Source organism: Pantherophis guttatus, chromosome 2 (assembly GCF_059756535.1).
Source record: "Pantherophis guttatus breed Tessera chromosome 2, ASM5975653v1, whole genome shotgun sequence".
Lineage (NCBI taxonomy): Eukaryota > Metazoa > Chordata > Lepidosauria > Squamata > Colubridae > Pantherophis > Pantherophis guttatus.
Window position 1 is genome coordinate 174,174,390 of NC_142064.1, and position 12,504 is coordinate 174,186,893.

At 45.4% G+C, this 12,504-nt stretch overlaps 1 protein-coding gene across 2 annotated transcripts in view; it reads left to right on the forward strand.

The window, feature by feature from the left end:
* LOC117658903 (CD209 antigen-like protein A) overlaps positions 1-12,279 on the forward strand; it is a 29,638-nt gene extending 17,359 nt beyond the window's left edge. For both annotated transcript variants that reach the window (XM_060688607.2, XM_060688608.2), the window contains exons 9-10: positions 1,346-1,449; positions 9,245-12,279. In XM_060688607.2, the coding sequence (XP_060544590.2) occupies positions 1,346-1,449; positions 9,245-9,377 (237 nt within the window). In that variant the 3' untranslated portion in view covers positions 9,378-12,279. The remainder of the gene's footprint in view (positions 1-1,345; positions 1,450-9,244) is intronic.
* The last annotated feature ends 225 nt before the right edge of the window (positions 12,280-12,504 follow it).

The window sequence follows — 12,504 nt, forward strand, 5'->3', positions numbered from 1 at the left end:
TTTGTTGTTATTCGGTCAATATAGTAATAGAACATAAAACAGTGAACCATAGGGTGGAAGGGACTTCAGAACTCTTCTAGTGCAACTCCCTGATTATACCATCATGGTAAAATGGTTGTCCAGTCTGTTTTGAAAACTTCAGTGACAGAGCACCCAGAACTCAGGGAGGCTAGCTAATTCCATTCATTAATTGTTCTCACTGTTAGAAAATTTATCCTTACTTCTCTTTAAAAAGCTTCCATCCATTACTTCTTGTTCTGCCCTTTGGTGCTTTGGAGTCAATCCCCTATATTGCAATCCCCTCTTGCAGTATAAAGCACCATTATCACTTCTGGTGATCATGATCAGTGGTGAGTTTCAAAATTTTTTACTACTGGTTCTATGGGTGTGGCTTGGTGAGCATGGCATGGCTTGGTGGGCGTGGCTTGGTGGGTGTGGCAGGGGAAGGATATTGTAAAATCTCCATTCCCTCCCCACTCCAGGGGAAGGTTACTGCAAAATCTCCATTTCCTCCCAATCAGCTGGGACTCAGGAGGCAGAGAATAGATGGGGATGGGGCCTGTCAGAGGTGGTATTTACCGGTTCTCAGAACTACTCAAATTTTCCACTACCGGTTCTCTGAACTACTCAAAATTTCCACTACTAGTTCTCCAGAACTGGTCAGAACCTGCTGAAACCCACCTCTGATCTTGATGTTATCTCTCTGTTGATGCAGCCCAGGATTGCATTGGCTTTTTGGCAGGTGTTTTTCCAGCCTAAGTGCAGAACTTACCTCTCTAGCCACTGAACTGCATCTTGTTGGATAGAACCCAATGCTCAAGTCTGTCAAGATCTTTCTGAATCTTGAGTCTGTCTTCCAAAGTGTTAGCAATTCCCCCCCCCCAGCTTGGTAGCATTTGCAAATCTGATGAGATCCCTTCTATCCCCTTGTCCAGATCATTTATGAAGATGTTGAAGAGCACTGAGCCCAAGACAGAACCTTGAGGTACCCCACTGCATGTTTCCTTCCATGTTGATGTAATTCCATTAAGGAATGCTGGATGTGGTTGGTCAGCCAATTGTGAATACATCTGGTGGTGGTATTGTCTATCCCATATTTTTCCACCTTATCAAGAAATAATCTGTGTTCTACTTTGTCAAATGCCTTACTATGTCCACATGTTTAGTCACTTTATCAAAGAGGGATATAAGGTGCCTCTGATATGATCTGTTTTTGACAAATTTATTCTGGTTTATAGTAATCACTTTGTTCATTTTTAGGTACTCACAAATCCTACATTTACCTTTTCCTGAATTTTCCCAAGTATTTATGTCAAGCTGATTGGCCTATACTTTTTTGTTTCAGGGTTTTCTGACAAATAACCTCAATGAAGTTGACTATTGGCTGGGTATGAGTGATTTAGAAGGAGCGTGGAAGTGGAAAGACAGTGGTATGCTAATCAGTACAAGGTGAGCATATTTTGGATGTTTTTCTTTTCTTTCTTTTTTAAGCCCCATGTTTCAGAAAACAAATTTTAATAAGCTCAGGGGGAAAAATTAATAGGATTTCACAGATTTGGAAATTTATGAAGAAAAAGAGCTCAAAATATGTGTGAGCTTCTAAAAAAAGAAAATTTGAAAATATATTTGCACATAATTCCTATGAGGAAAAAATGTAGGACAGCAGAAAACTTGGGGCTACACAATTTTTTTTTAAAAAAAAGGATATATAAAGGAGATGGAAGGGAGAATATGAGTGATATGGAACTGCAGAGATGGTGTGTGAAAGCTAAAGCTCAGAATGAGTCCTGGTTGGTGACAAGTGCCCAGAATTATAATAAGTGGGCCTTTAGAAATATTCAAAACAATAGGAAAATAATTAATATACTAGTTGCTCAGCAAAGATGGCAAAATGCCCACAGGTAGCAAGATGACATAGCTATTTGGTATAGTCTTCTTGACCCAGAAAAGACGTGTTCCACCAGGAAACAGTGAAGACAAAATAACAAGTCCGGGTGAAATATTGAGACTGACTGAAATGGAATGGGAATACCAAAATATCTGTTTCCTTTGAATGAGTTTGTATCTTTGGGTTCAAATGAACATCATCTCTAGTCTGTTTGAACAATCTTAGAGTAGAAAGAAACCACAAAATGACTGCAGATCAAACATGGTGAACTCATTGGTGCTCTCTGAGTTTGATTATTTGCTTGCAGAGATTTCATTAACCAACTGGAAACATCATCCAGTGCTAATGAGACTTGTTCCTTGTGTGTGTGTGTGTGTGTGTGTGTGTGTGTGTGTGTGTGTGTTGGTGGGGTGTGGTTGATTAGGGTATGGTTTTCTGCTTGTTTGTCAGTGTTAATCCATGCTTTTGTGGATGTTGGTTGCTGGAGTGGATATGTTTGCCCCCCCCCCTTTTTTCCTTCTTAGCTTTATATTGTGCCTTTATTTCTATGTGTTTATTGACAGCTGATTTGTCTGAATGCCAAGCTTCCAATATTTCTCTAGTGTTTTTGGATTTGACTTGGTCTAGGATGCCCTCACAGTTTTTCCCCGAATGCCATAATTCTGCTAAACAAATAATTCCCTCAACACTGTCAAACTATTCACTAAGGCTGCATTACTATTATTATTAGTCTTCTCATTGTTCCTATCACCCATCTCCTCCCACTTATGACTGCATGACTGTAACTTGGTTGCTTATATCCTTACGATTTATATAGATATTGTTTCCTAGTATGGTTTGATTGCTTATTTTTACCCTATGACTATCATTAAGTGTTGTACCTTATGATTCTTGACAAATGTATCTTGTCTTTTTATGTGCACTGAAAGCATATGCACCAAAGACAAATTCCTTGTGTCCAATCACACTTAGCCAATAAAGCTATTCTATTCTATTCTATTCTATTCTATTCTATTCTATTCTATTCTATTCTATTCCATTCCATTCCATTCCATTCCATTCCATTCCATTCCATTCCATTCCATTCCATTCCATTCCATTCCATTCCATTCCTATTCCTATTTCTATTCTATTCTTCCCCATAATTGATAAAATCCATTTCCCAGTAAAATAAACCCTATCTTTCAGTTAGATGAGGTTCAGTAAGTTTGTGTACATCACATTCACCAAATTTCTCATGTGTTGACCATTTTTGCTTGATTTTAGAAACCAGGTCAAAATTTGTAAATGCCAGATGTCTGTGTCCATACTTCTCTTCTGTCACTTTAACTCTTGAGAAAAAAGTGGACAATACTTCTTAGTTGCTGCATATCCCCTCTCCTCCCCAGAACTGCAGAGCAGAAAGAGGGACTCTGGCCACATGAGCTACATAATTAGCAAACTCATCCATATAGAAGATACAACTTATATTCTATTCCATATGTCATTAATACCATGCTAATAATTATTTTAAGAGGAAGATTAAAATGGGCGTTGTACTTACCTGATATGCCTCTTCTCTGTCCTGGCGCCCACGGCAGTCATGCCTGGGTAGTGACACGGCTGTTATCCAATGACCGAGTCTTCTGGAATCTTTAGCACTGCCCCTTCCTGCTATGATCCAGTTTTGAGGCGAGGCTGTCCAGAAGACCGGAGTGTCTGTAGAAACAAAATAAAAAGGTAACAAATTCCCACCCCCGGAACCCAGGGACGGCCGGAACGGGTGGGGCTGACTGCCGTGGGCGCCAGGACAGAGAAGAGGCGTATCAGGTAAGTACAATGCCCATTCTCCTGCAGGGCGCCCACGGCAGTCATGCCTGGGACATACCAAAGCATGATGTCTCCTAGGGAGGGAGAGGCCGGACCTGCTGCAGAACTCTCCTGCCGAATGCTGCGTCTGCCGAGGCGTAGACATCCAGGCGGTAGTGCCGAATGAAAGGAGAGACCGACGACCAAGTAGCGGCCCGGCAAATCTCGTCCAAAGGCGCCTGCGTGGACCAGGCAGCGGAGGTGGAGGCGCTCCGTGTAGAGTGAGCCGTAATATTCGGAGGTACCGGCAGCGACTGTGCCTCGTAGGCCAGCGCAATGGTAGCTCTGATCCACCGTCCAATGGTAACAGAGGAGACACGGGAACCCATAGTTGCAGGTTGAAAGGAGAGGAAGAGGGCCTCTGACCTCCGGAAAGTGGCCGTACGAGCCACATAGATTTTGAGAGCCCTGCGGACATCCAGCTTATGCCATAGGAACTCCTGGGGACGGCGAGGGGAAGGGCAGAAGTTAGGAAGTGTAAGCTCTTGCGACCGGTGAAAAATGGTGTTGATCTTTGGCACAAACGCAGGGTCGAGGCGAAGAACTACCCTGTCTGTATGGAAAATGCAGAGGTCAGAGCGGACTGACAGAGCAGCGAGTTCAGAAATCCGCCTAGCGGAGGTTACTGCAACCAGGAACGAAACTTTGAACGACAAAAACTTCAGACCAACTTCCCGTAAGGGTTCAAACGGAGGACCCGTTAGGGCACTAAGAACTTTGTTCAGATCCCAAGAAGGGAACCGGTGAACCGTGGGAGGACGGAGATTGGTAGCACCTCTCAAAAAGGATCGAATGAGAGGATCAGCAGAAATGGGCGAGGAGGACGAACATGACAGAATTGATGATAAGGCGGCCACCTGTCTCCGTAGGGTGTTAGGAGCTAGACCCGCAATGTAGCCCTGGTGAAGGAAGTCCAGCAGATGAGGGATAGTCACGTCCATAGGAGAGATCCCTTTCTTGTGACACCAGGATGAAAACACGCGCCAGGTGGAGCCGTAGATCCGGAGCGTCGATGGACGGCGGGCGGCCTGGATGATGGGAATAGCGTCCGGGGGAACCTGGGCCTTCGCTAAGAGGAGCCGCTCAGCCGCCATGCGGTCAGTTGGTAGGACCGGGGATCCGGATGGAGCAGGGGGCCTTGGTGGAGCGTTATCCGATCGTCGGGAATCCTCCAGTGGGGAGTTACTGACAGGCCCAGAAGATCGGCAAACCACGGTTGGCGAGGCCAGTGTGGGGCCAAAAGGAGAATCTCCGCTCGCTCCGCTACGATTTTTCGCACGACCTTGGAAATTAGGGGTAGAGGAGGAAAAGTGTAGAGCAGTTGATTCTGCGGCCAAGGACTTCGGAGTGCATCCACCGCCTCCGCTCCCTGACATGGAAACCGAGAGAAGAAGCGGGGAAGCTGCTGGTTGCCGGGGGCCGCAAACAGGTCCACTGATGGGAGGCCGAACCGGGTGCACAGATCTTCGAACAGGAGGGGATGCAGGCTCCATTCGGCCGGATCGATGAGGGAGCGACTGAGAGAGTCCGCTTGAGTGTTGGCAGATCCGGATATATGCTCGGCCTGAAGCGACGACAGATGGGTCTCCGCCCAGAGCCCCAGCCGAAGAGATTCCGCCATGAGGGACCGAGACCGAGTCCCCCCTTGTCGGTTGACATGAGCCTTGGCCGAGACATTGTCCGTCAGGATGAGGACGTCCCGACCCAGGACATGAGGCTCGAATTCGAGGAGGGCTAGACGAATAGCTCGCAATTCTAGAAGGTTGATATTCATGGCTCGTTCTGCTTGAGACCAGAGACCCTGAGCCAGGTGCGAGTCGAGATGAGCCCCCCAGCCCGAGAGGCTGGCATCTGTAGTGACCACAATCCTGTGCTGGTCTCCGAACGAAGAGCCCAGGGAAACGGCCGACGACGTCCACCAACGTAGAGAGTCTAGAACCAGTGGAGGAAGGACAATTCTGGAGGCCGAGGTGTTGGTGAAGCGCCTTTGGTAAGGAAGAAGCAGCCACTGCAGCTCCCTGCTGTGGAGGCGAGACCACGGCACGATGTCGTAAGTGGAAACCATCTTACCCAAGAGGCTAGAGAGGTCCAGGAGAGAGGCGGAGCCCCGCCTCCGAAACTTGGAAGCCATGACGGAGAGACTAGCCTGGCGCTCGGGTGACAGGGTAACTTGGAGAGAGGTTGAATTAATAACCGCCCCTAGGTGTTGTAAGGATGTAGAAGGTGATAGATGGCTCTTGGACCAATTAATGGAAAAGCCATGCTTTTGTAAGGTGGAGACGACCAAGGCAACATCCTCTCGGGCCGAAGGTAGAGACTTAGAGAGGATGAGGATGTCATCCAAGTAAAAAAGTATGCGAATGGGAATAGAACTAATGTGGGCCATTAGGGCTGCCATAACCTTAGTAAATACCCTAGGGGCAGAGGAAAGGCCAAAGGGCAAGGCAGCATATTGAAAATGCTGACCGTTATACGAAAACCTGAGGTACTTGCGATGGGCCGGGAAAATGGGGATGTGGAGGTAGGCCTCCGTTAAGTCAATGGAGGACATAAGGTCATCCTTTCTAATACAGAGCAGAATAGTGTGGAGTGACTGCATTTTAAAACGGCGGTATCTAATGTGCCGATTGAGAGATTTCAAATCAAGGATAGCCCTCCAATCCCCTGATGTTTTGGGGACCAAAAATAGGCGGGAATAAAAACCCCGGCCACGTTCGTGGGAAGGTACAGGCTGAATGGCCTTGATGGCGAGAAGATGGTGGATGGCCTGAGAAAACCTAGCCCTTTTAACAGGGTCCAGAGATACGGGGCAACGGAAATAGTGATTGGGAGGGGAAGACTGAAATTCGAGCTTAAGGCCTAATTTAACTGTGTCCCTGACCCAGGAGTCAGAAACCGATAAATCCCACTGGTTGGAAAAATGGGATAATCTACCTCCAATAGAGGAAGCTAGTAGATCTCTAGCGGAACCTTCTAAAGGGGCGACCCCTCCCGCCACGATATGAGGACCTCGATGTAAACCGGGGTCCCTGTCTGACCTGGTCTCCGGAAGGTTGTGAAGGTCTGGAGGAGAAGGAACGGTGAGAGCGGTGCTGGAAGAAGTTGGGATCGGAGCCTCGAAAGGAAGAACGACGAAAGGAGCCCTGAGGTCGGGTCTCAGAACGACGAGACGCAGAAGGAAGGATCTTACGGTGGTCCTTTGTCTCGATTAACAGTGGATCCAGCGGGGAACCGAATAACTTGTCGGCTGCATAAGGAGACGAAGCGAGACGCCACTTATTCCTGGCGTCCGCCTGCCAATTCCGGAGCCATAGGAGGCGTCTCGACGTGATGGAGGTGCCGATGGCCTTGGCTGAGAATCTGGCCGCATTAAGCGTAGCATCTGCGGAGAACTCGGTTGCTGCAATTATTTTATTTATATCTTGATGGGCGTGATGGTCGGAAGCCGGAAGACGGTCTTGCAGCTGGCGTAACCACAGGATAGAGGCCCTGTTAAAGAACGATGCAGCGGAGGAAGCTTGGATGGACCAAGCAGATGCTTGGTGGCCTTTGATGAGGGTTCTTTCAGCCTTCTTCTCTTCAGGCCGCAAATATTCCTCCGAAGGTCCCGTTGGGAGAGAGGTAGAAGATAAAGCCACAACTGGAGTATCGACAACTGGAACTTGTAGCAGATCGGAAAAATCTGAAGCCATGTTGTAGAACTTACGGTCCAAGTTGTTAGGAATCGGACCGGTGCTGGGAGAAGACCACTGGCGTTTTAAGACTTCCGAAAAAAGTTTGGGAGCCGGAATAGTATCCGATTGCACCTTGGGTTCCTGAAAAAGGACAGATGTAGGATCAGCTGGCCCAGGAGGGTTGGAAGAAGAAGAAGTCTCAATGCCGAGTCGGGTGGTGGTCTTGGCTTTGTACAGTAAAGATCGAAACATGTGGGGCTTGAAGAGGCCCACAAAGGCTGGCTGGTCTGGCTCAAGCCCTTCGTCCTCTGACAGGTCTTGCTCAGGCAATTCCCCTTCTTCTGACACCGAATCCTGACTAGCGGAGTCGTGATCAGAGACCTCAGCGACAGATTCCTCATTAGAATGGGGGGCAGGAGACCGAGAGATGGCCCTATCCGATCTCTTAGGAGCCGCCGAAACCTGAGCCAGAGCAGGATGTTGCTGGAGGCCTTGAGCAATGCCCTGGCGAATGGCTTCCGAGATAAGATCGGCCAGGGATGACCGCATATCCGGGGGCAAATCGTGAGGCCCAAGAGAAACCTGAGGTCCAGTAGAAGGAGAAGGTGAGGCAGGAGGGACCTGAACAGGATCTGGGGAGCACTGGGCCTGGTCTTGGTTGTGCCCAGTGTCAGAAGGAAAAACCGAAGCCACCTCAGCTGTATCTATGACATCACCTTGGACAGACCTGTCAGGAGACAAGGCCCTAGAAATTCCAGATTGTTCAGGGTGATCAGAAGGAGGAGCTGTAGAGGAGCCTTGAACGGCCTTGGAATGAGCCCTCTCGAAGGCCTTCTCCATGGCCTTGTGGCACCTGTCCTCGTCTCTGGAGCTGGCAGAGGATTTATGGGGGGCCGAGGATTGGGGGGCTGGGGCCCTGATCTTGCTTCTGTGGCCCGTGGAGGTACCCTCCCCAGGGTCCTCCTGCTGGCAGCGTTTTCCTCTGCCCTTAGATTTGGGTCTGTCAGCCATCTCGTCCCAAATCTCTCTTAAAATGGCGCCCAATGAGTTCTAAGCCCCAAGGGAATAACCCTTCTTCTCGCTAGCCTTACGGCTTGTGCGCGAGAACTATTAGGCGCGGAATGTAACTTCGCGCTAACCAGGACCACAGGCGGAAGATAGGGCCGTCAGTACCTGGATGCCGCTGTTGGAAGGCGAGGTGGCTGCCTGGTTGAGGCAAAAAGGCGCGAAAAAGCAAGCCGCGCCTGTCCGCTGAGGTGGAGATCGCCCCGGGGATAAGAAGGTAGCCGGCTCCGAAGCGGCGAAAAAAAGCGGCGCGGAATCCCTTCTCGCGCCTCTCAGCTGTTCGAATCGGCGGGAATTTCAAAGGGCGCGCCGATCCAGGCCGATAGAAGAGGCGCTGCTGCTGAGCGCTCCAGCCCCCGTTTCCAAGCCGAAAGGGGCAGCAACGCGGCGGAGCAAGCTAGGCGAGCTCGTGCGCGTGGGTGGAAACCCGGCAGTTTCAAAGGCAGCTCCGCTATTGCGATCTCAATCCAGGTGGTGAAATTAGAACAAAATTTTTGCAGAGGCTTTGGAGAAGCTACAGACACGACTGTTATGGAACAGACCGAGTCGAAAAACTGGGTCATAGCAGGAAGGGGCGGTGCTAAAGATTCCAGAAGACTCGGTCATTGGATAACAGCCGTGTCACTACCCAGGCATGACTGCCGTGGGCGCCCTGCAGGAGAAACACTAGGTCATAATCTCAAGGTAGAATGCATGAATAATATAGCATATTCATAAGAATATAGATAATTACATGTTAATATTAAATATTCTGTTATTTTCTTTCTAGTTTTTGGAATCGAGGAGAGCCAAGCAAGGATGAGAACAAGGACTGTGGGATCATGTATCCCAATGGAACATGGGCATCTGCTGTGTGTTCTGCTCAAAATAGGTGGATTTGCAAAAAGAAATTGATCTGCTGAAACAATTCTTTTAGTTGTGTGCTCCTGATACAGGATTTATATAATCAGTTATGTACTGAAGATGCTTAGTAACCAGACAGAAGTTAGCATATTCTTATCATTCATATTGTGATGCACAATTCCATATTTGCCCATATCAAAATGTATAGATAATTGTATGATTAAATAGTTCCTTCTCTGCAGCTGATCCATATTTCTCATAGTTCGCATAATAAAACTTGGGGCAGAGCAACAGGTATACTTTCCTGTAGTTTCTTCATAAATAACAAAAAATTAGACACGTTAAATTAATGAACTAATATAGTAGGCACTTTGGTCCATAGAAACATTGTCAATTCCTGCCCTCCAGTCGCCTATAATAATGGGGCACTCTGACAAAGAGCATATACCCAGTGTTTTTAAAATGGTGCGGCTACAATCCTAATTATTCATGAATGTCGCATGATAATAGTCAAGGCAATGAACACATTAGTTTCAGGAAAATTCCCCAAACAAAACTCAGAAAGTATGATTCCTTGTATAAAAACCAGGAGAAAACTTTTAGAACTTGAAGTGGTCAGGCTGCCCAAAAAGCCACTCATCAGCTTGAGTTTTAGTTGTATGTGAAATATTAAAGATTTTAAGAAGCGCAGGTTTCCCCCCCGCCCCTTCCTTAATTATATAACTTTTAGCCTCTAGGGTCACACACATGTTCCATTCTTGAGAACTGCCCTAGCATTCCCCTACCATTTACATATCCCGCTTCTTCCACCTCACATGCACAAGCACTCATTAAGCTGCTTCTCAAGCTCAATTGCAAGGTGGTAGTGAAAGTGGAGTGGGGAATGCAAGATGCAGTTTTTGGAGGTGCATGTTTAAATATATTATCAAGACAGAAAAAGAAGCAGCAACACTGTGAAGCACTAGTTGCCAACTTGGGTGCTTGCAGATCTGTAGACTTTAGCTTCCAAAATTCTCTGCAGTGGTCTTGCAGACTGGGGAATTCAAGAAACGACACACTTGGGGGAAGATTGATGTCAAGGCAAACCCAAAAGAAAGGAGGTTGTACAGAACTAAACTTGTTACTCTCTGCTCTAATCTACTCTCAAATGCCAGTAATCATCAGTCTATTCTTTTTTTAGGAGGTCTTTAGAAAACAATGCAAATCAAAACAATAATAATATTGAAAGGGAGTAATTATATTAGTTTAAATATGCTATTATGTTTTTCTCTCTGCATAGATAGCAGTTCAGCAGTAAGATACATTGCTGTTGATTTTGAGGGGGGGGAAGCAAATTTACTTTCAAAATACCCACTGTATGAATGTTTTCATAATTTTGCATGGGAAATATGCAAGTCACTTGATTTTTTTATAGTCAGGGTTTGCTCTCCTTATGCTTTCCTATGCATATTCTGAAACTATTTCTTTCTCAATAGTTTAATAGAGTAGTTCATTCTTTGATATTCTTTGGTAGTATTTTTAAATTAATCTTTTAGTTTTTACTTCACATTTGACAAAAAAGGGCATTCAAATAACCTGTGAGTTGATTTAAAGAGTATGTATCTTTATGTAACAAAGGTTCATGCCAAATCAATGTATTCTCACATATATTTACTTAGAACTAAATCTTACTTCAATAGAGCGAACACCTAAGTAAAAGTGTTCTATTTATTTGGAAATAAGCAGTATTGGGAGAGACTGTGCTATAAAACTAGAGTGTTTAACAGCTCTGTCATAGAACAATATAATTATGCTCCCCAAAGTTCCATTCCAGTTTTATGGAACATGAAGATTTTAGTTAATTGCATTTTTATTCCACATAACCTAAATAAGTACTGTAACTGTAACATACCATAAAGAAGTATTTAACGTTTGAATGTATATTGAAAAACAAAATATAACAGTTGACACTTCCAGGCTTCCAGGCACAGGATGAATTTATCAGGTGTTCTAAGTTCACTCCTGATCTGAATCAGAATATAGGGATTCACCACATTAGAACATGCATATTAGTTAATCAAAACCATTCTTGTTGGTTCCACAACCAAGTCTCTGGAATGTAGTTTTAGATAACTTTCCTACTCTAAAGAGGTTCTCTAGATAATATCCTTAATTAAAAACCAGGTATCTCCAGGAAGCACTTCAAGAAACAAACTTGGTAATAGTTCCATTATCTGTTACCAAACTCTAGATAAATCAGGTATCATGATCAATAATTTGATATGTTTAAATATCTTGTAACCTACTAGAGCTAAAAGCTGCACCAGTTTCTGGGCATTTCAAGTTGTCCAGTTTAATATATTTCCTTCTAGTCTCTGAACTGCATGGATCAATGCCAGCATAATTTGCTCTGTCCTAATAGTCAATTCCTACTGTACCTTTGGTAATGAGGGTCGTGTGTGACATCCTGACAGTTTACTGCAGGATACGATAAGGTACGGTGAGTGATAGATTTTCTGCCAGGTTGACAATATTCACCAATTGTTCTCCCTATTGTGGGATGACTAGGGTAAGAGGTGGGTTTTTATAGATGGCTAGACCCATGGTTGTGGTAAGTGGAGGCTTACCTATAAAGCATAGTAAAAAATATGAAGGAAGAATGGTTACAATTAGCCTGAGCAAAGCTGTGCTTCCCCAACTCTCAAAGTCCAGTTGCAGTTGCTTGAACTGGGAACAAACAAGGATGTATGATAAGCTAGCTAGACAATGGATAGAAGCAAGAATTAGTGATAAGCTAGTAAAATGAATTATATTAGCCTTTGTAGAACACTCAACCTTTGTAAAACGTTCCTTCATATATCATGAATTTGCAACTTGACTCTGTATGCATGTTAAGCTTTCATTTTCAACTAGGTAGGTTGAGTTGTTGCTTGCCTCCAATACTGTGCATTTAATAAAGTAAGATTTTACTCCAAACAAAAAGTGTGGGTTTCATTACTCCAACCTAAGGAACAAATTCTTCCCAACAAATCTCTTCTATTTTACCAAGAAGCAACCACTGATCCCAAGGATAACCGGCAGACTATCTCTGTCACTTGCTTTTTCACTCTGTCCCTTCCAACATTCACTCTCACTTGCTTATCTTTGTTATTTTGCTCACATGTCTAATTCATTCTATCTATCTATCTATCTATCTATCTATCTATC